Source organism: Paramormyrops kingsleyae, chromosome 3 (genome assembly GCF_048594095.1).
Source record: "Paramormyrops kingsleyae isolate MSU_618 chromosome 3, PKINGS_0.4, whole genome shotgun sequence".
In the NCBI taxonomy this organism is placed as follows: Eukaryota; Metazoa; Chordata; class Actinopteri; order Osteoglossiformes; family Mormyridae; genus Paramormyrops; species Paramormyrops kingsleyae.
The window spans coordinates 42,669,111-42,693,195 of NC_132799.1; the positions used below are offsets into that span (position 1 = coordinate 42,669,111).

Consider the following 24,085-nt stretch of genomic DNA (forward strand, 5'->3'; position numbering starts at 1 on the left):
AGAGGAAATACATTACTAGAAAGCAGCCTTTTATTTGATTAATTTGAAAGACAAAAAAAATGCTAAAAAATGCAGATGTATGGTGAAATGTTTTAAATAATCACCATCATCATATGCAGTAAATAACAGAACAAATATCTAGCAACATAAAATTTTTCACCACAAACTCAAATGACAGGCTTCTCTCGTATTTGACTTCGCAATTGAACATAAAATAGAAAATAAATAAAACAATATAAATAGGTGCGTTCGACTTCGTGTGCAGCTGACATGTCTTGGAGCGCGATCTGCCGGTTCCTGCAGGGCTGGAGTATAAACTGACTTCAGCCAAGTCAGACAACTTCTATACTCATAGTCTGCGAGACCTGACTGCAGTGGCAGCACTACCCGAAGGGTGTAGATAATCTATACAAATATCACCTGCATGCACATTACTTCTTACACAATAACTAACTCCTGATCCAAATTGTTAGCAGTGGAAAAAAAATAAACTATTGTGTATAGTGGCCCTGTGTAAAAAGATAGTTGCCAGGAAACAGATCAAATACATTTATTCCAAGGATTCAAAGTTTTTATTGTCATGTACAGAGTACAATGCAATTCTTACTTGAATGCCTTCTTCACAGACTAGCAGCGCAACATTACAGCAACTAACAATAAATAAACAACTAACTCATGTGTACTATTACAGCATTTATGTCATTTATTTAAACTTTATTTTACCAAGGAAATTAAATGAAAACCAGTTCTCACTGCTTTACGTGCTTTTCGGGAGAAATAGCAGATAACGCATCGGAACTTCCTGGAACAAACGTCATGTGTGTGACTAAAATCTTCAGCCAATAAGGGCAAAGTTGTGTCATCATGGAAGCGGTTCCATTTTGTGCAGCTGGCTGAGAGGTGCTGCACAATCCGTCTTGTCGTCTTGCTCTCACGAGGTTTTAGTACCATGTGACATGGTGACGCGGGGTGACGTTTTGCAGCGGACAATAAAAATCTAACCATGATGCATTGCATCAGGAACAGAATGCTTTGCTTTAAGCCAGTGCTGCAAGCCAATAACAAACATAAATGTAACCTCTTTCACCTTCACAGCGTGGTAGTGGAGTACAGGTAGGTGATAATCAATGTTGACAGTTGGGCCAATGATCAGAAGACACTACGTTTGTTAAGAGCCAGTGCTGTGGATATCAATGATGAAACACACAGACCATTTGAGTTTTGGCTTTTTCTTTATAACTATTATTACAGGTTGGTGACATTCAAAACAATAGTTGTCAGGAAACAATTAGGAAAAGAAAACAAGTTAAATGATAAAGCCGGCAAAATAAAACCTTTCTATTCCCCAAATTAGTCCTCCTTACGTTGGGGCCCTTCCTGACAAATGTCGGTCCTCCTCCTCACTTCACAATTCTTTGGGTTTAGTTCGGCTTGCCACCCAGTTCGCACTGGGAAATCCTGGGTCTTCGGATCTGGGGATCTAAACCTCACACGACCAGCAGGAAAGCTCCGGCGGACGGTGTATGAGCAGCTGCGTCCCCTTTGGGTTTTTTTTAAGGTGTCACCGAAAACCTGACCTATAACCAGGTCAGATAAGATCCAATGGTTTGTTTCATTCATACTCTCCCATGAATTATTACTAATGAACAACCTATATTAATTACTGTAGTTCAAATCATATGTGCCCCAAGCAAAAATACAAAGTCCCAAGTATACAATTGACTGCAGTTATATTAGTACGTTATATTAGTAACTGACAGAAAAATCAATTTGTGAGTATATTTCTAATAAAATACAAAATACTTATTGGAAATTGGTCAAATTTACATCTAGTACAGTACATAACAATTGCAGTAACCGAAAGGCTTTATGGTGTGGCGTGCTTCACGGTCTCTCCCTGCACCGGTAACAACGAGAAACTGCACTAAACATTAGCCTCTTAAAATTACTACAACACGGAAAAAAAACATAAATTAACCAAAAAGTCTCATAATTACCCTTTTCTTTTTACAATACCTTTAGCAGCAATGGTTTAGGAAAATAACATCTTCCTTGTAACAGATAACTAACGTCAATAGCTCTTTAGCTTAGTTAGAACATTGAATCAACAGGCAACAGGTAATCACGAGCAAACAAGAGCAAAAACATCAATGGGACACAGGGAACAAAACCGAAACACAGAACAGGCACTGGGGCAGAAACCAAGACAGAACCTGACAAAGGACAGGAAACGCAGATAGACAAAGCAAGAAGGGAGACACAGAGGGAACAGAAAATGGAGGAACAACAGGGCAAGGAGTGAACACGGGAGACACTGAGGGACGAGGAACAAAGACAGGAGGGACAAAGGGACCAGGAGGGAACAGAGGAGACACAGAGAGACGAGAAGCAGAGACAGGAAGCAGAAAGGCAAAGGGAGGAGGAACCAGGGGAGCCCGAGGGAACCCCAGCGGGCGAAAGGCGGCAGCCGGAGGGGCCGTGGGCGACAGAGCGGCCGAAGTCGGAGGGCCCCCGGGCGACCGCAAGGCAGGAGCCGGAGGGGACAATGACGGGGCAGAGGAGGAAGCCGGAGGGACCAACGGAAGGGCAGAGGAGGAAGCTGGAGGGGGCACCAGCGAAGGCGAGGAGGGAGCAGAAGGGGAACACGGCGAAGGCAAGGAGGGAGAGGAAGCCGCAGCAGGCAACGGCGCAGCCACAGCAGGCGAAGGCGCCGTCCACCGACGAGCCTGAGTGGGGTGACCCGCAGGCGAGTGACGAGTCGGAGCGGGGAAACTTGCAGGCGGCCGCCTAGGCGACGATGGGGAACCTGCAGGCGACCACCGAGCAGGAGCCTGGGGAACCGCAGGCGAGCCGGGGGCAGGCAGGGCGGGACCCGACCCCTGCACCTATGTCCTCTCCCTTTCTGGAACACCGACAGGCAGGGTTCTGGTTGGGATCGACCACACCAGGGCGAGGGAAGAGGAGTCATTAGGGAGGTCCCCGAGGGGTCCCACTCGAGCTCCTCCAAGGAGGAAGGAGCGGTGGTCGAACTGTCTGGGACCTTCTCGGGGACTGGGACCAGTGCTGGGGGGACTGGAACAGGGACCGGGACAGGCAGAGACTGGGCTAGGGCTGGCGAGACAGGCAGGATGGGCGGAGCTGGCGAGACAGACAGGACGGGCGGGGCTGGCGAGACAGGCAGGACGGGCGAGCCGGGCTGGACAGGCAGGACCCATGCCGGCGGGTCGGGGACTTCAGCAGGTGCCGGCGATGGGTCGGGGACCTCAGCAAGCTGTAGTTCTGAAACAGACAGGTTAGGCGGGACTGGAATGGGCAGGCAGAAGTCGTGCGAAGGCGATGCAACAGGCTGGTGGGTGTCGAGCACAGGCGAGAGCCCAGTTCCCTTTTAAATGTTCTGGGTACACGGGGAATCACGTCCCTCACCGCGCCAATCCCTTTACGGACTAGATGTGCCTCCCGGAAGGAATAAGCCGCTAGCAGCGGCCGCTCTGTAGCGGCTAAGCGGGCTTTACCTTTATGCATGAGTGAAGTTGCAGTAATGTCTGGGGTGAGCCCTGCTGGTTTGTCTTTTGGGAGAGGCTCATCCCGTTGGAGGGTGAAGACTGAGGGAATAATTAATAAAATAAAGGGAATGATTCTATAATGCTGTAACTAATCAAAACGAGAACTGACTGGCACGCCGGCAAGGCAAGGCTACCTAATCGGAACAGATAGGGAGGGCGACAGAGAATATCAGCGGCCCCTACTTATCTTTTAGCCTTCCAGAAGGACAACTACTGTACGAGCCGGCTGGAATCACACATGTGGTTGTCACGTACACGGAAGGTACCGAGAAGGGGGGGGGGGGGGGATGCCCAAAGGGCTTTAAAAGGGATACAGCTGATACATATGGCAGAGCCTCCTCCCGTACATGCTGAATGTATGTCAGATGGCCGCTCCCTGATTATAATCAGTCAAGACAATAAACCGGTGATTTGCAACTTCTCCCCGTGTCAGCTGTGAATCTCTTCTCATCCACGGGCCCGGTGGAGACACCGTGCTCCAACAAGAGCGAAGCTGGGGAGAGAGAGGCTGTCCCAAGACGGATTGACAACGCTCTTCTTCTTCCTCCCTTTCCGGTCAGCTGGGAGCGGTGAAGCGGGGCCCGCCTCAGTGAGGACGGAGGTACGCTTCCAGAAGCAGGTGCCTCGCTCAGGAGGGTTCTCTCCGGCTGGTTAGCTCCCGTGTCTCGGGGTCCTCCCGAACCTCGGGCTGGGACAGCCAGTAAACCACCTCCTGTAGTAGACCGAGGTGTTGGTCCTGCGGAGGCGTTTGTTCGAAGTCTGTCATTCTGTTTCGTCTGCGTGCGTTGAGCGGGGAAGCAGGCGAGAGAGCCGTGAATGCGATCCAAAACGGGGTTTATTTCAGATTGACAAGATGACAGGGGAACACACGGCAAATTCACGTCAATGACAGACCTGGGGAAACAGACCTGAACGTGGACTAAATACACAAGACAAGCAGAAAATAACAGGCAACAGGTGATCACGATCGGGGTAGCACGCGTAGGTAATGAGGGGGCGTGGCACACATGAGGATCGTACGAGCAGATCATGACATAGACCAACACAAAGAATAACATAATTGTGAAGTGGAACAAAAAAGATACATGGTTTTCTAGAATGTAAGCAAAGAAAAATCTGGAAAGTGTGCCATGCATTTATATTCAGCCCCCTGTATTCTGATACCCCTAAATAAAATCCAGGGCAATCAATTGCCTTCACAAGTCACCTAATTAGACTAAATTACACCTGTGTGTAATTTAGTCTAATTATAAATATATCTGTTCTGTGAAGGCCTCAGTGGTTTGTTAGAGAACAATAGTGAACCAATGATATCATGAAGACCAAGGAACTCACCAGACAGGTCAGAGATGAAGTTGTGGCGAAGTTTAAAGCAGGGTTAGGTTAGGGTCGCCAACCTTTTTAAAGCAAAGAGCCATTTTTTCCTAAATATCTGAACCAAGATTTACAATGAGCCGTAATGGGTAGAGAAGGGGGTTTGAGATACAATTTTTTAATGTGATATGGTATGGTGGCCCAGACAGGTCAATGTAATGCAAAAGCTGCAAGAAAAATACAAAAGCCACAACACGAATACAAAAGCCACAACACAAATGCAAAAGCTGCAGGAAAAGTACAAAAGCCACAACACGAATGCAAAAGCCGCAAGAAAAATAGGAAAGCCACAACGGAAATGAGCCACAACGTACGGAAATGCAGCGACCTGTCTGTCTATATATATATTATTGGTCCAGGTTGCCAGGGACTATTACTGCTGATGGATAGGCAGGGTGCAGAGGAAGTTTTCGAAGAAGTTTCATAAGGAAGTGAAATGTTGTTATCGCTTGTTATGAGTTTTTTTTACATGTTTGATTGATTAGAGTACATAATTTTCAAATGGATAAACGTCATAATCCGTTTTGTACTCAAATCAAAAATGGAAAAACGGATAACGAGCACTCAATTTCTTTTTTGTTTTTTTTCATCTCACACAAGTGGCGTGACTCTCCAAAGTGACAGGTTACCCGAGAAAAATGGTAAAAACCATAAAAACGAATAGCATTGGACCAAGGTACGTCTTTTTATGAGTGGGAAAATTTGTGCCGAGATTTCATTGCGGTCAAGCTTTCCGTACTATGCCAATACACAGTCAAATCATGTGTGCTAATCCGTTCAGAACTCCGGATCGAATCCTACAAAGTTCGAGTTGTGATCGAATTTTCCCCATAAAAAATTATGGAAAACCAATTAATTGGTTCCAGCCCCCAAAAAATTACACCGAAATATGTTTTTTTTTTTTTAGCATTTAAACACAAAATGAACCGGACAAAACAAGAAAAGCATATACTGTACTAAAGATATCTAAACAGTAATTTTAAAGTAAGAAAATAAATGTATCCAAACAATGTGTCCTGCCCCGATCGTCCGCTCCTTCCGTGTGCCACGCCCCCTCATTAACCCTGAGTGGAATCCCCGTGTGATCAGCTGTTTCTGGTTGTTGTCATTAGTCATCTGTATTTCGTCCGCGTTTCAGTTTGTTTCCCCAGTCCGGCCATTGTATTGTCAGTCTGCGTTTTGCCTGTCTTACCTGTAATTAAACCCTGTATTCCCCGATACCCTGACCTCTGCGCCTTTGTCTCCGCTCTGTCCCCACTGGGCACGACAATATTATTATTATTAAATGTATTAATATAATATTATTATATAATAATAATTACTGTTACTGTCTATCATTGTGTAAATGTATTTTTACTGTCTAAATACATGTATTCAGCTAGTGTAAACATGCACGATGCTATCACAGCGAATGTGAGGCTGAGACTGAAGCGTTACCCGTTGTTTCCACTGAGAGACATGCCGCGTGACTCATTTCCCTGCACGTACAAGTTATCTTAGGTCGGTGTTCACGGTTTGACTTCTGAGATTCAGACCGAGTTCTAGATCAAATTTTTTCGAACTGGTTGGTTTGACTTTTAAGAAATTTGAGTTCTAATGAGTTCGAGAACTGAGGTACCACTGTACTGACAAAAATTATAGGGACACTCTAAAAAAATAAAGAAAGTAGGATTAATAAAACGTGGCCACAACATAATTAAAACGAGGGAACAAATTAGTTTGCCATTTGCACATCTGTTCTGCAAAGCACAATGTCACTTTAAATTTTGATTTATATGAGTACATATTGCTTACTTGTATACGTACTGCTTGTCATTAATATATCTGTTTATGTATACCAAGTACAGTGCTACCTCAGTTCTCGAACTCACTAGAACTAGAATTTCTTGAAAGTCGAACAAACCAGTTTGACCTAGAACTCAATCTGAATATCAGAAGTCGAACCGTGAACGACGACCTAATATAAATTGTACGCGCCAGGAAATGAGTCATACTACAACGCAATTCTTACTTGAATGCCTTCTTCACAGACTGGACGATTAACCAAATAGGGCAGCGCAACATTACAGTAACTAACAATAAATAAACCACTAACTTACGTGTAGTATTAGAGGTAAATTAACTGAAAATCAGTTCTCACGGCTTTATGTGATATTCGGGAGAAATAGCAGATTACGCATCGGAACTGCCTGGGATATAAACATCATGCATGGAACTAAACTCTTCAGCCAATAAGGGCAAAGGTGTGTCGTCATGGAGGCGGGTCCAGTTTGTGCAGCCGTGTGAGAGGTCGCAATGCATCTAACCGTAATGCATTGCGTCAGGATCAGAAAATGATTGTTGCCATTTTACATCTGAAGAAATACTGAACTTCCTTCACGATAAAGTATAAAATTTGTGAGGGGGGGAGGGGTCAAACTACGAATACAGGACAAATTGTGTCCCACATTGGTTCAAGATGGGACATAGCATTTCATTTTTAAATACTGGATGGGTGGCAGCTCTATTTCAGCCTTACAACTAAACTTGGTTAAACTAACTCCGTCCGTACCAGCAGATGCAGATGTCTAGTGGCCTAAATGAAATCGAAACATTACGCTATGTAAGGTGCTTTCACACCTAAGTTAAGGAACCTGGGGGGTATCCCATGAAAGTAGCTAAAGAAAGCTGCTTCATGGAATACCCCCCCGGGCCTGGTGTACAAGTCCAAACAACGAAGGATAAATAAGTCGCTTTGTTAGTTAATAATTTGTTTGTTATTGGGGGGATCGATCTATCTCAATGTGACACAACGTTTTATTTATATTTTACTTTACTTACGACCTGCGACATGTTTATAATTCTTATTACATCTGAGGCCTGTGGCCTGTACTACGAAGCGGGGTTACTGGCTTATCGGGATAACTTGTTGGATTTAAGGTAGTGTCACGCCCGTGTGTGCCACGTGTGTGTGCCACGCCCCCTCATTACTGTAAGGAATCCACTTGCAGAGTCTCCGCAGTTTCAGCAAAAATGGTGGTTTATTGAACAGTAAAAATAATATAATGTAATACAGTGTAGACATACACCGGGTACTGAAAGGCAGCTCAAATACAAATTAAGGGCAGTTCTTCACCCCCCTTTATACCCCAAAAGACCCCCAACAAGGTGCTGTGTGTAGGTGTTGTGAGTGAATTTACATATGAAGAGTGACCCCCCTGGCCTGTGAGGAGCCTGGGGCAAGGATGGGGCAGGACAGGGTGGAGACTTTTATGATCATTGTAATTTAGTTATCTTCCTTATCACCCTAGTGGTGCTGACCAGAACCCCCATTCTCTCCCTGACTTCCCCCATGGTCATAAATTGCTAACACTGTCTGTATCCAAATGATCAACCAAGAACATTGGGGCATCTTTACTGCTTTTCCTTACATAATCCCCCCTTAAACCTTGAGCCTCAGTGCAAGAGCAGTGAAAGGTTTACCCAGAGCACAGTACCAGCATCACACTGATCAGTGGTCGACACACAAGGGTCGGATAGGGGAGGTCGTAGCGGTGTGGTTGTCCGTCTCCATAACCTACACCCTACTCTGTGTCATGCACACTTTCCTCTCCACATATCCAAGGTCCCTTCTCCGCTGTTCCCTTAGGAATCTGAGATAGACCATCAATGCCACACCCAGCAGCAGTACCACGACACATGCAGTGATAACTGCTTTGAACTGTACATCCCAGTGCATGTCCTGGTAGTTCTCCTTCAGCGTCGACATTCCACTGATATAGTTACTGACCTGCTCTGTCAGTTCCTTCTCACGCTCATGCATTTTAAGCAGCTGAACCTTCAGTTGCTGCTCAACCTCTTGCAGGTCTTGAATCCTGTTTGTTTCAGGCAAAGGTTCAGGCTGGAGGAATTCTGCATAAGGGTCTATTAAGTAAAGGTCAATCCTATTCTTGGTATAGTACAATTTTCTGCCTCCAATGTTCATTGGGTAGATCACCAGAATGCAGAAAGCATTGCTCGGTGCTCTGTACTGTAAATTGGTTGTGGTTAAACTATTGTTAATTGCATTAATGCAATAGGTGTTGTTACCAATGAACCTGATGTCCACATACTGTGGCTTCACCACTTCTGTGGAGATCACACAGTGTACATCACTCCTGTTCATCCACCCACAACCTAGATTTGGATTTAACCTATCACCTGAGCACATTATTATATTCCTACCAATATTGCAACCCTCTAAACTTTCTATTGCTAACATTGCTATTCCATCCTGTACTGTCATCCCATGCTCCCATGTTACATAGATTACTTATGTCAAATTATTATAATTTTTTTTTTTTTACACAAAGATCTCTACAAACTATGTATACCTCCCAAATCCCCAAGAATACTCTCCCTCTGAATCACAATTCCCAACAAAATCAGCTTATAGCATCAATCAATTATGTGTGTAAGTTCTTCAGATCCTATTGCACAATAATATGGCTGTATGTGGTGGTAACAGGGATTATACAAATATCTAGAATATACCACATTCTAAGACAAACATTTACTTTTGATCGATTCTCAACCCAAGCTTACAGTCACACTTGTAGTTTCCCATATGTGTTCATGCAAATTTGGTTGACATGCGAGGTGGTTTTCTTCCTCCCATGAGGTCTGCAGAGTCCTTGCATTGTCCCGAGGAAGTTATCCCACTTATGGCACCGATGTGGCTGGTTACATCGTTGTTCCTGCGCTGGACATATGCTTTTCCTTTGCTGTGTACGATGCATCTGCCCCCCTTGATCATTTCTTCTGTTGTGCCGTGGTTTTCAGTGAGACTTGGAGTATGTAACCTGAAAGACATCAAGTGCAGCATTCATTCTTATGTCAGGTTAACATCTTACATTCTGAATCAGTCTGTATTGGTCACCATGGAACCACTTCATTACTGGTCCATTCCTCTCTTTGATTCTAAGCTTAAGATTGCCCTCCCCACAGGTGTCCACGGTTTCATGTAGCCCTGTCCAATTTGCATCCCAAAGCCCTTTCTGGAGGCAATTTTTGACCAATACTTGTTCCCCTTTTGTAAATTTGGCAATGTTGTGTTTTACAACATCATCCCATTGTCTTTTGTTCCCCTGGTAGGTATTTCCTATGGTATGATTTTCAGACAGAAAATCATCTTCTAGAATTCTCTGGACATTTTTTGAGAACATGTCATGTTCTGCCCAATCTTGGATGAGTTGTGAAGTGCTTTGCTGTGTTTCAGTGACTGCAGGGCCCGTGTCTGCTAGCCACTTGTCACAGTAGCCCCTAAGTGTAATTTCAACACTGGGTCTGGCAAATTCATCTGATTTCACATCATCCAATTTTTTAACAGAGGCCAGGTACCCCTGTGACTTCAAATAAGCATTCCCCTTGCATTTGACACATGAATCAGTCTGAATAGCACGCTGATGTGCTACCACTTCTTTGATTTCATGTAATAATTTGTTCATATCTTCATAAGTCATTGCTGGTACTGATGGGGTTGGTTCTTTCTTACATCTAGATTCCCCATCTCTCTGTACCCTTGGCCTGTGTCCTGCTGCACCTCCACCCTTTGACCAACAATCCTTCTTAAAATGACCTATCTTACCACAATTATGACAAGCATCTTTCCTAGCAGATTTAAGCCTACCTTCCTTAGTGGCTACTGCTGAAACCTTTTTCACCTTTCCTAAGGGACTTCGGCTTGTCTCGTTCCAGCTACCGAGGAGATTGCAGATGTAGGCAAAGGTCAAACTACCTTCTTTTTGTTTCAAATTCAACATTAGTCTTGCAGCATCATTTATTATTGGATCATACTGCTGCATGACCAATGCTAGGAATGCTGGGTCATTCCTCTGTGGGTTTCGAATTCCAGAATTCCCAGTGTAACACTTAAATAAGCGATTCACATAGGCCACAGGATTTTCCCCTCTCTCTGGCTTAGTCTCCAGAATTCTCCCCCAGTTTGGCTGTGGACTGCCAATCATGGCCAATAATGCTGCCTCTCTCTGCTGTGCATTTGCCCATTCACCATTAACAGCCATCTTGAAATTGTCAGGGAGCAATTCTACTAGATCTGCAGGTATGGTTAACTGAACTATTAGACAGCAATCTTGGTCATCTAGACCATTTGCTCTGGCTTGTCTCTGCAACTCAGCTAAGTAGGAATGAGGATCAGACACGCCATCCCATTTACCCACATTAGCACAAAAATCTCCCAGTTCAGACACAGCCAGTGGAATATGCTCACAAACCTCCTCATATTCATACTGTGCAGTGGCAGGCTGCCCGTTAACCTCGGCAGCTGCCCTTCTGCGTGTCCTGCGCTCTCTCACACGAACTGGTGCAACTTTAACTGGGCTCACATTAGCTCCCTCATCTGAAGTCTTACTATCACTGTCAGAATCTTCCAGCAGACTAATGCCCAAAGCTGCAACATGTCCCTTAACCTGTTCTAATTTGCTCTTTAGAACAGTATCCTCATCCCCAGCACGCTTTTTATGCACTTCTGGGTTTTTAATGCTTCTGGACCAAAGTGCCTCATAAGCATTCTGACACTTCTCCAGTTCCTTTTGCAGGAATGCATTAGCTTCCTTAGCTGCTTCCAGGCCCTGCCTAAGAGAAGCTACTAGTTGCCTCAGTTCAATGCTGTTTTCTGCAGCTAGCCGACGCTCTGCTCGACTAGCAGAGTTCTCCTGTTCGAGACTCTCTATTCTGTTCCTCAATTCACCGATTGTACTCCTATGCTGAGTACACTCAGACTACGAACTTGCCAGTCTGCCGTTAATTTCTTGCTGTCCTTCCAGCAAGGCCTGTAACACGTTAGCATGCCTCTGCTTTTTCTTGGAACATTTCATGTTCCTCTCCCTGCATGCCTCCTCTAGCCACTCTAGAGGGTCTAGCTTATCTATGAGAGATCCATATGATCCCTCCTTGCAATGCTTTGCAACATATTCGATGGCCCACTCCATCATTGTAGGTTCTGAGTATAAATTTAAACTCTCACAGTAAAAACTTACACAATTTACCTACAGTGGTGGTTTATCTCAAGGACACAGGGTTACAATGTGGGGAACCCTGCTGGTGCTTTCTTACCAAAGCCCAGTTCCTCTACAAACACACCTCCTGTTTACCCTTTATTACTAATAAACAGGTCAAACCAGGAGAATTCTCATGCCTAAGTCTTGAATTACTCCCTATTTCCTATATTACTTTACTGTTCGTCTCAGCGGACGTCTGATATCGCAAACCAGTTATACTCACAAGCGTGATTCTTTCTGGGTCCTTCGGTTCGCAGAAGAAGGTGGCACGTCTGGAATGAAGCTTTCTTGTCAGTCTTCTCTCTTAGGTCAAGAAATCTTCTCTCTTCTTGAGGAAAAAATTAGCCAAAAAAAAGGTTCCCAGATGATTCTTCCAGTTGTTAGCCCCTTCTCCTGGCTGGCTCGCCAATAAGATGTAAGGAATCCACTTGCAGAGTCTCCGCAGTTTCAGCAAAAATGGTGGTTTATTGAACAGTAAAAATAATATAATGTAATACAGTGTAGACATACACCGGGTACTGAAAGGCAGCTCAAATACAAATTAAGGGCAGTTCTTCACCCCCCTTTATACCCCCAAAAGACCCCCAACAAGGTGCTGTGTGTAGGTGTTGTGAGTGAATTTACATATGAAGAGTGACCCCCCTGGCCTGTGAGGAGCCTGGGGCAAGGATGGGGCAGGACAGGGTGGAGACTTTTATGATCATTGTAATTTAGTTATCTTCCTTATCACCCTAGTGGTGCTGACCAGAACCCCCATTCTCTCCCTGACTTCCCCCATGGTCATAAATTGCTAAAACTGTCTGTATCCAAATGATCAACCAAGAACATTGGGGCATCTTTACTGCTTTTCCTTACATTACCTACGTGTGCTACCCCGATTGTGATCACCTGTTTCCTGTTATTTCGGCTTGTCTTGTGTATTTCAGTCTGCGTTCAAGTCTGTTTCCCCAGGTCTGTGATTAACGTGGTTTTGTTGTGTGCTGTCTGCCTTGAATAAAACCCCATTTTCGTCCTTTTCATGGCTCTCTCGCCTGCTTCCCCGCTCGCCCGCATGCCAGTCATCACAGAATGACAGACCTCACTCAAGACGCACCGCGGCAGACTGAGGACCAGCGCCTTGGTCTGCTGCAAGAGGTGTTATACTGGCTCAACAAACCCGAGGTCCGGGAGGACCCCGCTGCGTTGGAATTGGCCAGCCTTAGCGAGATGTCCGAACCCGGAAGCACGGACACATTTCGTGCTGTCTGTGAAAATCACACAGAGATAATTACAGAGAGGCGGCTGGTCATGCAGCCTGTCAGGGAGGGTATTGACTGCCTACCTGAAGGGTCTGAGGTATTTCCAGCTTCGCCGCCCCAAACGACCCAAAATAAAAGGAAGAAGTGGAAAGAGAGAAGACCAGAAGGAGAGTCCACCATCTTTCTGGGGTCCGTCTCCATCACCGCTTCTTCCCCTGCTGAATATCGGGAGGATGTCCTCTCAATTCGACACCCAGCGGTGTTCCCCCTGGACATCACCTCAGCCGCTTCGCGGACTCAGGTACCCAAAGCCCGCATTGCGGCCACTGAGCTGCCAACACTAGCAGCCTACCCCTTCCGGGAAGCACGCCTGTATTTTAAAGGGGCCAGGTCAGTTTGGGACGCCATCCCAAACGCCTGCTTTTATGGCGCCAACCCTGGCGGCAATTATTGATCTGCCTGTCCCTCTGGCGCCAGATGTGCCTGACCTGCCTGTCCCACCGGCTACCGCACTGCCCAGCAAGGCTCCAGCTGCGGCGCACCCTGCTGGCCGAGAGTTGGTGGTCGCTGCGGCGCCCCCTGCTGGCTCGGAGTCGGCGGTTGCTGAGGTGCCCCCAGCTGGCCCAGAGTCGGCGGTTGCTGCGGCGCCTGAGGCTCCTGCTGCGGCTCCGCCTCCGCCCGCTGCGACGCCTGCAGATCCGCCCATGTCCGCAGCCCGTCAGCCTGCTGCCACCACTCCAGCCGTCCTGTCTGTCTCGCCAGCTCCGCCCATCCTTGCCTGTCTCGCCGGCTCCACCCGTCTTGCCTGCAGCCGCGCCCAAGGTCCTAGCGCCGCATCCGCCTGCAGCCGCGCCCGCTGTCCCGGCTCTGCCCGCAGCGCCCGAGGCTCCTAGGCCTCCACCGCTGCCTGAGGTCCTGGCTGCGCCACTGCCTTCTGCTCCGCCCGAGGCTCCTAGGCCTCCGCCTCCTGCTCCGCCCAAGACTCCAAGGGCTCTGCCCGCTGCTGGGCCTGAGGCCCCAGCTCCGCCTACGCCAGAGATCCCTGTCCCCGAGGAGGTCCCGGACTGTGTAACCATCACTCCTCCTCCCTTGGTGGAAGGAGAGGAGGAGCCCGAATGGAACCCCTTGGGGATCTACCTGCTGGGCCCCAGGGACTCCGGTGGTGGACGGACTCCTCCACCATCACCCCAGTGTGGTGGAGTCAACCGGGTCCCTGACTATCTGTGTCCCAGAAGGGAAGAAGACATAGGCGTAGGGACCGGCTCCGGTCCGGCTGTCGCCTGCGGGTCCCCCTCCGGGGGCCCGTCGTCCCCCTACGGTCCCTCCTCTGACACCTCGTCGGCCACCTCCGGGTCCCCCTGCCTCGGCTGATCAGCCACCTGTGGGTCCCCCTGCTGCGGCTCGGCATCGGACGGCACCTTCCCCGGCTCTGGCTGCCCCGTCACCTGCTGCGGCATCCCCCTCCTTCTTGCCTGCGCCTGGGTCCCCTCCGTCTTCCTCTTCACCACTCCCGGTGCCCCCTCTGTCTTCCTCCTCGTTTCTTCTGTCTGTCCCTCGGCCTGTCTCCTCCTCCCCTGTGTGGTCCCCTCCGGCTCTGTCCTAAGGCGTGGTGATGATTTACTACAAAAAGTATATGATGGAATTAGGAATCCCAATAAATGTTGACGTATACATCCAATCTCAGGTACTAAAGAAAACTAGCTAAAGAAATATCTAAATGAAAAATATTAACCCATAAATAAATAATCTTTACGAAAGTATTATCTTAATTAGGCAATGTTAAGAGATGAAAATGTGAATGTGGCTATTGTTCTGAGAAGAGGCGTAGTCACGTGGTCAAAGAGCCACATGTAGCTCGCGAGCCGCAGGTTGCCGACTCCTGACCTAAGCTGACAGACAGAGCAAGGAGAGCACTGGTCAGAGAAGCTGCCAAGTGGCCCAAGGTCACTCTGGAGGAGCTGCAGAAATCCACAGCTCAGGTGGGACAATCTGTCCACAGGACAACAATAAGTCATGTACTGCACAAATCTGGCCTATATGGAAGAGTGGCAAGAAGAGCGCCATTGTTGAAGGAAAGACATAAGAAGTCCCATTTGCAGTTTACCACAAGCTATGTAGGGGACACACAGGGTTCCCCCTGGAGTTTGATTTCAATTCTTCACTTTTCTTTGTATTTTTGCTTCTACTAATCAAATTCTTCACTTTTTTTCAGCATCCGTTTTTTTTAGCCACTCTCTCGCCGCTTCTTAATAAATTAATCATTAAACTCACTGAATATACATCTCTTCTGACAATCACACTGTGATTGGTCAACTAACGGCATGGGCGAGTCACGAGTCTACTTGATAAGGTTGGGAGAATCGTGAATACTGTGTAAAAATTTGCTTGCTGGCGTGCTGAAAACATAATGTATAGTACGCATTTCGGAAATAATGTTAAAATTACTATATATATAAGGTAAGCTAATACTTTCCCGGTGTTTCATAGTACCTTTGAGAGGGACATTCTAAAACGCTTAATGTGATCACCAAATTTCGCACACACACATCTGGTCATAAAGACTTTCACCTGACAAAAAATCAAAACCGAAATACAATGAATATGGACTTTATTTTACGTTAAGCGTTTTCCCTCCATTGACGCCCATTATAAGGAAAAGGCTTAATGTAACTTAAAGTACCAAGACAGCCACCAAAAATCACCAAATTTCTCATACATATATCTGGTTATAAACACTTTCACCTGACAAAAAATCAAAACCGAAATACAAGGAATATGGACTTTATTTTACATTAAGCCTTTTCCTTATAATCGGCGTCAATTGAGGGGAAAACGCTTAACGTAGTATAAACATGGGCGTAAATTTCATTCAACAGTAGGGGGGGACAATAAATGCCTTTTTCTCATGAGCAATTTTTGAAGGGGGTACAAATAATACAGTCAAATTGTACTTATAAAGATATGTCCCACAATGAAAAACTTTGCTTCTATCATTATTATTGTAGCATGGAGACTGTGTCATTATGGTTATTTTCAAAGTTTTTCTCAGGTTCAATGACAAAGCAGATTTTTCTTCAAAACTATTTATTGCATTGTTTGTTATGTTGTTTACAGTCAAGCCATCAACATACAATAAAATTTAAACATGACTGTTTAAATGCATAATAGATATTGATTAAACAAAAAAAATACAGTGGGGTCAGTTCGGACGTAGCACAGTGCTCATTTAGTAAATGCACAGCTAAACAATATGCTAATTGTGGGCGTTAATGTTAAGTTAACATTATGCCAAGTCGTCACAAATAAAACAATGCATGGGAAACGGCTTTGGCGTGTTAGTTGCAGTGCACTATGCAACAAGCTATTGTAAACAAGCTAACGTTAACTAGATAAGTAATATTTTAATCGCTAATATAGCAGATTCGTGGAAAATTACATCGGTAATCAGCATTTTTGCCGCAAGTAATTTATGAATGAGTCTGCATCAACTACATTAAAGAGAATCGCTTTATTTAAAGTGAATAAAATACCCTACTTACTGGAGTTCAACATTAACTGAGCCGCAGCCACACACCTGATTCGTGTGTGTAGAGAAGGTGAGATGACCTGGGAAAGCAGGCAGTTGGCCAAACCACTGTGAGGAAGGGGAGGGGGAACTCAACTTTTTCTAAATGCATTTTTTGCGTTTGTTTTTTTTTTCTACTTACAGAATTATTTTAGGTATACATACATATATTTTTCACAATAGATACACAAGAAATCACATTTTTTTTTTTTTATATAATTTTTTTTGGGGGGACAACCCTCGGATAGGGGGGGACATGTCCCCTCCGTCCCCCCCGGGATTTACGTCCATGGTTTATAGTACAAATTATATCTCTGTGTACAAGCTAATAGCTGGAGCATTATAAAGATTCAATGTTTTAGAGGTAGGAAATCCCCTATCAATTGTAAAAATGATCAAAATAATAACACACTCCTTATGCAGTCATTCCAGTGAAGTTTCGAAGGTTAAGGAATTTGAGGATATACTGTACAGAGATAATGTTCGTCCTACTGTGGTGCCCTTTTGATTTTGGCTGATTGGTGGAAATATTCCATGGGCCTAATATTCTTTTTGTTCTACTCAGAGACTCATTTCACATGGCAGCTGCCTTGGAAGAGTGAAGGCCCTTAAATGGGAAGAAAATATCTTTAAAGGTCAAAACACAAACACACACACACGTATACAGAATAAATTTCTCAGTAATGACATCTTGTTTTCTAGATTCCCTTGGATGTGCATTTCCTGTAGCCATAGGATGGTAATCATTCTAGTGCTTGGGTAACCATCTGCTGATAACTGACTTTAATGTTTATACACTGAGAGAGAATGTTCATAATTAAGCCATCTACTCAAAAATATGTCCTCGCAAGATGAAGTCATGTCATTATATATTGAATATTGGTAAACCTCAGTTGGCGAATTGGAATTTCAATTATTTATGTACCATTTTCCTGAAATGGATTGTGTTTGTGAACCGCAGACACCACTGTCTGCGGTTCACAAACACAATCCATTTCAGGAAAATGGTCATGAACCAATTTGTACATGAACCAAGGCAATTTTCCCATAAGAAAGCATTGAAATTCGATTAATTCGTTCACAAGCCTATCAATAATAATTTTTGTTAATTAATTTTCTGGTCTTTATAGTAAAAACTTTAAAGAAAAACACAATATAGTGTGGCAACGGGCGGACAGGCATCGCGGGAGCAGAGAGAGACATGGAGACTTGCTTGCTGGGGAAATCACGCTCTTTATTAACAGTCCCTAACCCTTGTATTGTTGTTGTTGTTGTCGTTGTTACTGTAAATGGTTGCGTTTCCCTATTGTTGCGCGTGTGTTTGCCTGTGTCTTGTGTGTACCCGGTCCAATCCTCGCATGTATTTAGCTTGTGTAAATCTTCCACCGTGCGTGCATCTTGCAGTTCGGCGTCTTACAACCTTGTATTTCCTGTCTGTGTCTTTGGGTTCGGTGCTCGTTGGGTGCCTGTTGTGGTCCTTTTATTTACACTTGCATGCAGGGCATGCTGGGACATTCGCCCCGCCGGTGCTACACTACTATAAAAAGGAATCTGGTCAAGGAGTCTATTCGTCAACCAAATTTTGTACTCGAACCAATGCATTTTTTTCACAAAATTTTTGGTCAGGAATCAAACTGTTCGTAGACCACAAAGTTCATGAACCGCAAGCACCGCTATAATTCTAATAGGCTCCGGGCCCCTGTGACTCTGAATCTGACAAGCAGTTTCAGAAAATGGATGGATGGATGGATGGATGGATGGAATTCTGAATTATAGTTGGTACTGATGCATCTCTGTACCGATCCTTAACGAATATTTCCATAGATTATTGTAGAGTTATAATTCATTAAACTCGATTACTCATTGATTAACATTTACCTTCTTGATGACTTGGTAATTTGGTGGCAGGAAGACAGCATATGGGGTGAAGGTCCAAATAAAGAGCAAATGCCTTAGTTTTGTGGAAGCATTTCATGTTGAAAGTGAAACAAAATGCAGATAAATTGCAGAAGACTTTCAGGTTCAAGGGACTCACCCAATAATGTGAGGTTAACCATAGTGCCCTTCAGCCTCTTGGAGTAGCTTGGCCTGTCTTTGTCAAGACTTTGCTTTAAATTATTTAGCTTAATTAACTATGATGACAATCTATGATGCCTGTATCTCTATATAATCATGCTAAAACAGGCTAGTCCTGTTGCTTAGTCGTACCATCTAATATGGTACAAAATAATCATGTAATATTATTTTTTTGTGAGCATACTGTTTGTAATGAGTAGGGCTGAACAATACAAAAAAATTATCACATTGCGATATTTAAAATTTTATAAATAAATTTTACGCAATAAATATTAGCGTATTTATAAAACTGAAAAATTGAAAATTTGAATGAACAATAGAATCAAACAGGTTGGTGGTGTTGCTGCGAGACAATTAACTTACTTTTACTCCTGTTTCCTCCCATAGTTCAAAAACATGTAGCTTAAGTGAATTGGAGTGCAAGCATGCGTGCATGCACCTTGCAATGGTGTAGTGCACCATCCTGGGTTGGTTCCTGCCTCACACCAAATGCAATATAAAATAAAATGTGTGTGTGTGTGTAATATACCACACATATACATACAAATGATTACTAGATTAATCGTCATATTGATTGGTAGATTACTTGGTTATTAATTCAATTAATAGTGACAGTCCTAGTCCTATTGTTGGACCATTAATATGATTTCCCAATGCTAAATTACAAGAGTTGTCCTCTGCTTTGGACAATGTCATGCTGTCATGCCACAAACTGTCTTCAGTCTCATCTCTAGAGGGAGCTGGAATTGAACGAACCTGGTAAGCTGAGGTGGTCCTTGTGTCATTTCAGATGGTCCCTCTGATCAACAAAGCCACAGAAACTCTATTGACCAACCGGAAGACCCATGCTGACTCAGGGCTGAGCTTTGATATACACAGGTAAGTCTCTCATGTTTTCACACCATCTGGAATATCTCTCAGACTGGGCCAGTATGGATGTATAGTCTGAAGTAATGGCTGATATTCGATTGTTGATTGCTGTGTCTGCAGCTATAAAGCATTTTGGCTGCAAAGCTATGGTAAAAGCATCCATCCATACATCCATTCTTGACCCAAACTGCTTATCCAGTGCAGAGTCATAATAATTCTGGGGCCTTTCCTACACAAAGCGTGAGATACTCTGAATCAAATATTGCAGGACAGAAACATGCACTCACACTACCAGCTGTTTAGAGACACCAACTCAGCTAACTGTGAGCAGTTTGGGTTTACACTAAGAGGATTCATGGAGCTAAATGGACCCTATCCTTCTGTGTATCCTTCTCTGGATCTTTTACTGGACGATTCAGGAGCTTTGGCTGCTTCACTATGGATGTGATCGCCAGCGTGGGCTTTGGCACCCAGGTGGACTCCCAGAAGAACCCTAAGGATCCCTTCGTTTACCATGCCCAAAAGTTCTTCTCCTTCACCTTTTTCCCATCACCATGTTCTTCAGTAAGATTCAGGAAGCAGCACTGATCTATTCCAAGCAAAAATTCACTAATTTATCAATTGACAAATTGGAGCAGCGTGTGGCTCAGTGGGCTAAGCCTGTGTGTCTGTAATCACAAGGTCGGCAGTTCAAACCCCCCCTCAGCACGTTTGCGGGTTCTTGAGCAAGGCTCTTAACCCCCAGCTCCCTGAGTGCCGCTACGGGTGGCAGCCTTTTGCATACAGCTTACTCTACACATAGCAAGTTGAGGGAGGCGTAAAGACAATTTCCCTACGAGGATCAATAAAGTATCGGTTATTATTATTAATTGGTTAAATAACACAGGTTTACAAAAAAAATGTTTTCAAGTTCCAAGGTTTTTTGAATGGATTTAGGGTATTTTGAGGGTACTGAATTCAAAAATCCCATTACTTTTGCTGAATTGGTTCTAGGTTTTGAGATAATGGACATCCATGAAAATAATGCATTCCCCCAATGCGACTTGTGTGTGATAACAAATGCAATAGCTTTTGGTCTGTCTTTTGACTCTTTAACAGTGTCTTTTGGCCCTTGGCTCAACACGATGCCTCGCCATCCTTCCCTGCGGCTGTGCCTCTATTAATCCTGCCATTGTGCATCAAGCACCCCGTGCCTGCACTGGTCGGCCGCTGCATTGAGACATATATTTCAACCCCTGTATTAGCTTAGTCATATCATCTTGTTTGTTTGACTCATCTGCCGGCCCCTGGAGGATGGGCTCCCCCTTTGGGTCTGGTCCCTCCCAAGGTTTCTTCCTCTTAGGGAGTTTTTCCTTGCCACCGTTGCCTTTGGCTTACTCAATGGGGGGTCCATACGAGGCAGAAATGTAAAGCGCATTGAGACAATGTAATGTTGTGATAATGCGCTATATAAATAAAATTGAATTGAATTGAATTGAATCTTAGGTAATGAAATGAATGATGAAGCGTCGAAGGAGAGTCTGAAAATAAAATTAGAGTAAAGTTCATATGTGCGTGTTTGCATGTTCATTTATTGCTGTTGTTACTGTGGTGGTCAATATTTACCCAGATCAAATCTCCATTTGGGCTTCACAAATGCAGTCAAAAGAAGATGTCCCTGGGTTTTTCACCTTTTTTGACTTCACCAGGTCCACATATTTCACAATAGAGGGCCAGACTTCCAATGCTCGTTTGACAGCTGGCAAATTTTCGAGCCACCGATGGCCACAGAAAGGAATAGGGAATCTTGAGGATGATATTGCAGCTGTGAAGTCCTCTCTTCTGGCTGGCGCAGAGTGGAAAAGAAAATGTAGTGCTTTGAGCATTTTCTCCACCATCCACACTTCAAAACCAGTCTTGAATGAGTTGTGAAGGGTATGTAGGCCACAACTTCCTACAATTACTAACTGTGTCCCAGCAAATTGCTCACCACAGTGTGAATGTCATCATTGGATGTATAGGAATGATGCAAAGTCCATAGCACTTCTGCTTTCAGTGTGTCAGTTGAGGAGAATGTACTGAAGGCATTGCTTGTCGGGGGATCTGGAGACACTGCCAATTTGGGTGTAGGCCTTCTCTGTAGGGGTTGTACTTGCAGGACTGGCAAACAACTGAATGGGGACAGTTGTTATCCAACTGTCGACAAAATGCTTGTGCTTCTCTACCCTGATATGTGAGTCAATGGCTTTAGAGCCCATTGTTGCTGTCACGCCCACGGGGGCGGACCCAGCAGGGGGCAGTCACCCAAGGACCAATTAACCCCGATACTTAAGGGCAAAACCGATCGCTGGTCACTTGCGAAGTATTGAGCTCATGATCGGCCATACCAAGCACTTCTCTGTCTTCCGTCTCCCTTTGCTCCCGCTACCTACCTGTTCTCCTCGTGTGCGACCCTTAACTCCTGTTCCTTACCTCCTCAGCCCAGCTCCCGTCCTTGAACCTTCCGTCTTGCTGAGCCCGGCTTCCCGAGTTGACCAGCCCTCCTGTTCCCCCGTCCCGTGTACGTGTATCGGACTGACCCCTCGGATTTCGACCCTAGCATCTTGACCTCGACCACTCTCCCGGCTCGCCGTCATTGGAACCGTCTGTCCGGTCGCCTCCTCCTGGGCTCCCCGGGGAGCGGACCTCATCCCACCTTCCATTGCAGAGCTGACAGCTCCCTGTACTTGTTCTCCGCGACGTCTATTAAAGCACGTTTATCCCCGCATTTCTGGATCCTGGTCTGTCTGCCTCTCCGACCGTGACAGTTGCCAGTTTGATGACTTTTTTTTACAAAGGTTGCATCACGCTTCGTAGACATTAGTTGTCTTTTTCAACCAGCCATGGTACTTTTTTTTGAAGCACTGACATTACTAACAATTAATAACTAATATTGTATTAATCAACATAACTTTTTCCTGTCACTTATATTGATTGATATTTTTAATTTCTTTTTTCTATGATGTTAGACTGTTTACTTACTAGTTGTAACTAAAATAAAATTATTCATGCAATTCTGAATGTTTTTCACACATGTTGCATTAATTAATTAATTAGCTATTAAATATCTCAGAAACTAGAGCCAATCTGGCAAAACCAAAGTCATATTCTTAATCAGCACCATAAACTTAATATAAAACCGTTCAGACATTGTTGGCACCAAAATCACTGTATACGAGTGTAATTGATATTCCTGCGAGCTTGGCTCCATTATACAGGAAGGTAGTGAAGGCTACCCATTGTCGAGCAAGAATGTGCAGTGTCTCTCAGACATGTGCACCTGGAGTTCTCTTACTCCAGTCACACTGCAGGCTGCGCAGTCATTTGTTTCACTGATGCCCTGCTTCTTCCTCCTGCCTGCAGTCGTTTTCCCATTCCTCATCGCTCCTCTAGCACAGCTCTTGCCTAACAAGTCGAGGTACGAGATGAACAGTTTCTTCATCGGGTGCATCAAAGTGATGATCAAGCAGAGAGACAAGCTGCCTGCCTCTCAGGTAAAGTGTCATTGGGAGTTTCTCGAATGCCTAGAAGATGACATTCAGCTGGTTGAGAAGTTTCCCCCCTTGAGCTTGCAGACTGTAAGTGATTACATAACTCCCATGAGCCTTTTGGGGGCATTTTTCATTTTGGGGCAAGTCATGCTTCCTCAGACTGTTTGTTAAATATTGAAATACTGTGTGAATGTAAGATATCGGATGAATGTAAGAAAGGCAATCTGGTCACCTGGGTAGAGCAGTGATTCAGAGCTCCTGGACCTGGAGTGACCCTTGACCTCTATCTCCACAGCGTCGTTGTGAATTTCTCCAGCTGATGCTAGAAGTAAGAAGTGAACGGGAGTATGTATTGCTGGATCAGTTCGACCTGGTAAGCCATGCTGATGACAGCACCCAGGCCGCAGACCGGGGGAAGGCAGCAGATGAGGCTCCACGGCGAATGCAGAGGAGGGTGATGACGGAGGATGAGATTGTGGGCCAGGTCTTCATCTTCCTGCTGGCTGGATATGAGACCAGCAGCAGCACGCTGGCCTTTGTCTGCTACTTACTGGCCATCCACCCCGAGTGCCAGCAGAGAGTACAGGAGGAGGTGGACGGTTTTTTCTCCATGACAGTGATTGCTATCTTCTTCCCTTAAGTCATCACTACACTTTGCAGTGATGACACAACCCACCAGAGGATCACTGTTATATAGCAGTTTGTGTTTGTTAAATGATAAAGAAATGCTAATACCTAATAGCCAACATTGCTGACACTGACAATGGTGACTACTCTGTAATCAGTAAAGGCATTTATTTATTAGGAACACCATACTAATACGGTGTTTGACCCCCTTTCGCCTTCAGAACTG

At 45.0% G+C, this 24,085-nt stretch overlaps 1 protein-coding gene across 1 annotated transcript; it reads left to right on the forward strand.

Annotated features, from left to right (window-relative positions):
- Positions 1-19,643: 19,643 nt before the first annotated feature.
- On the forward strand, positions 19,644-23,872 carry LOC111839790 (thromboxane-A synthase-like). The gene is made up of 5 exons (XM_072710361.1): positions 19,644-19,732; positions 20,143-20,279; positions 21,262-21,273; positions 23,105-23,235; positions 23,528-23,872. Exons 1-5 carry the CDS (start codon positions 19,644-19,646, stop codon positions 23,870-23,872), a joined length of 714 nt encoding a protein of 237 aa, XP_072566462.1.
- Positions 23,873-24,085: the final 213 nt, after the last annotated feature.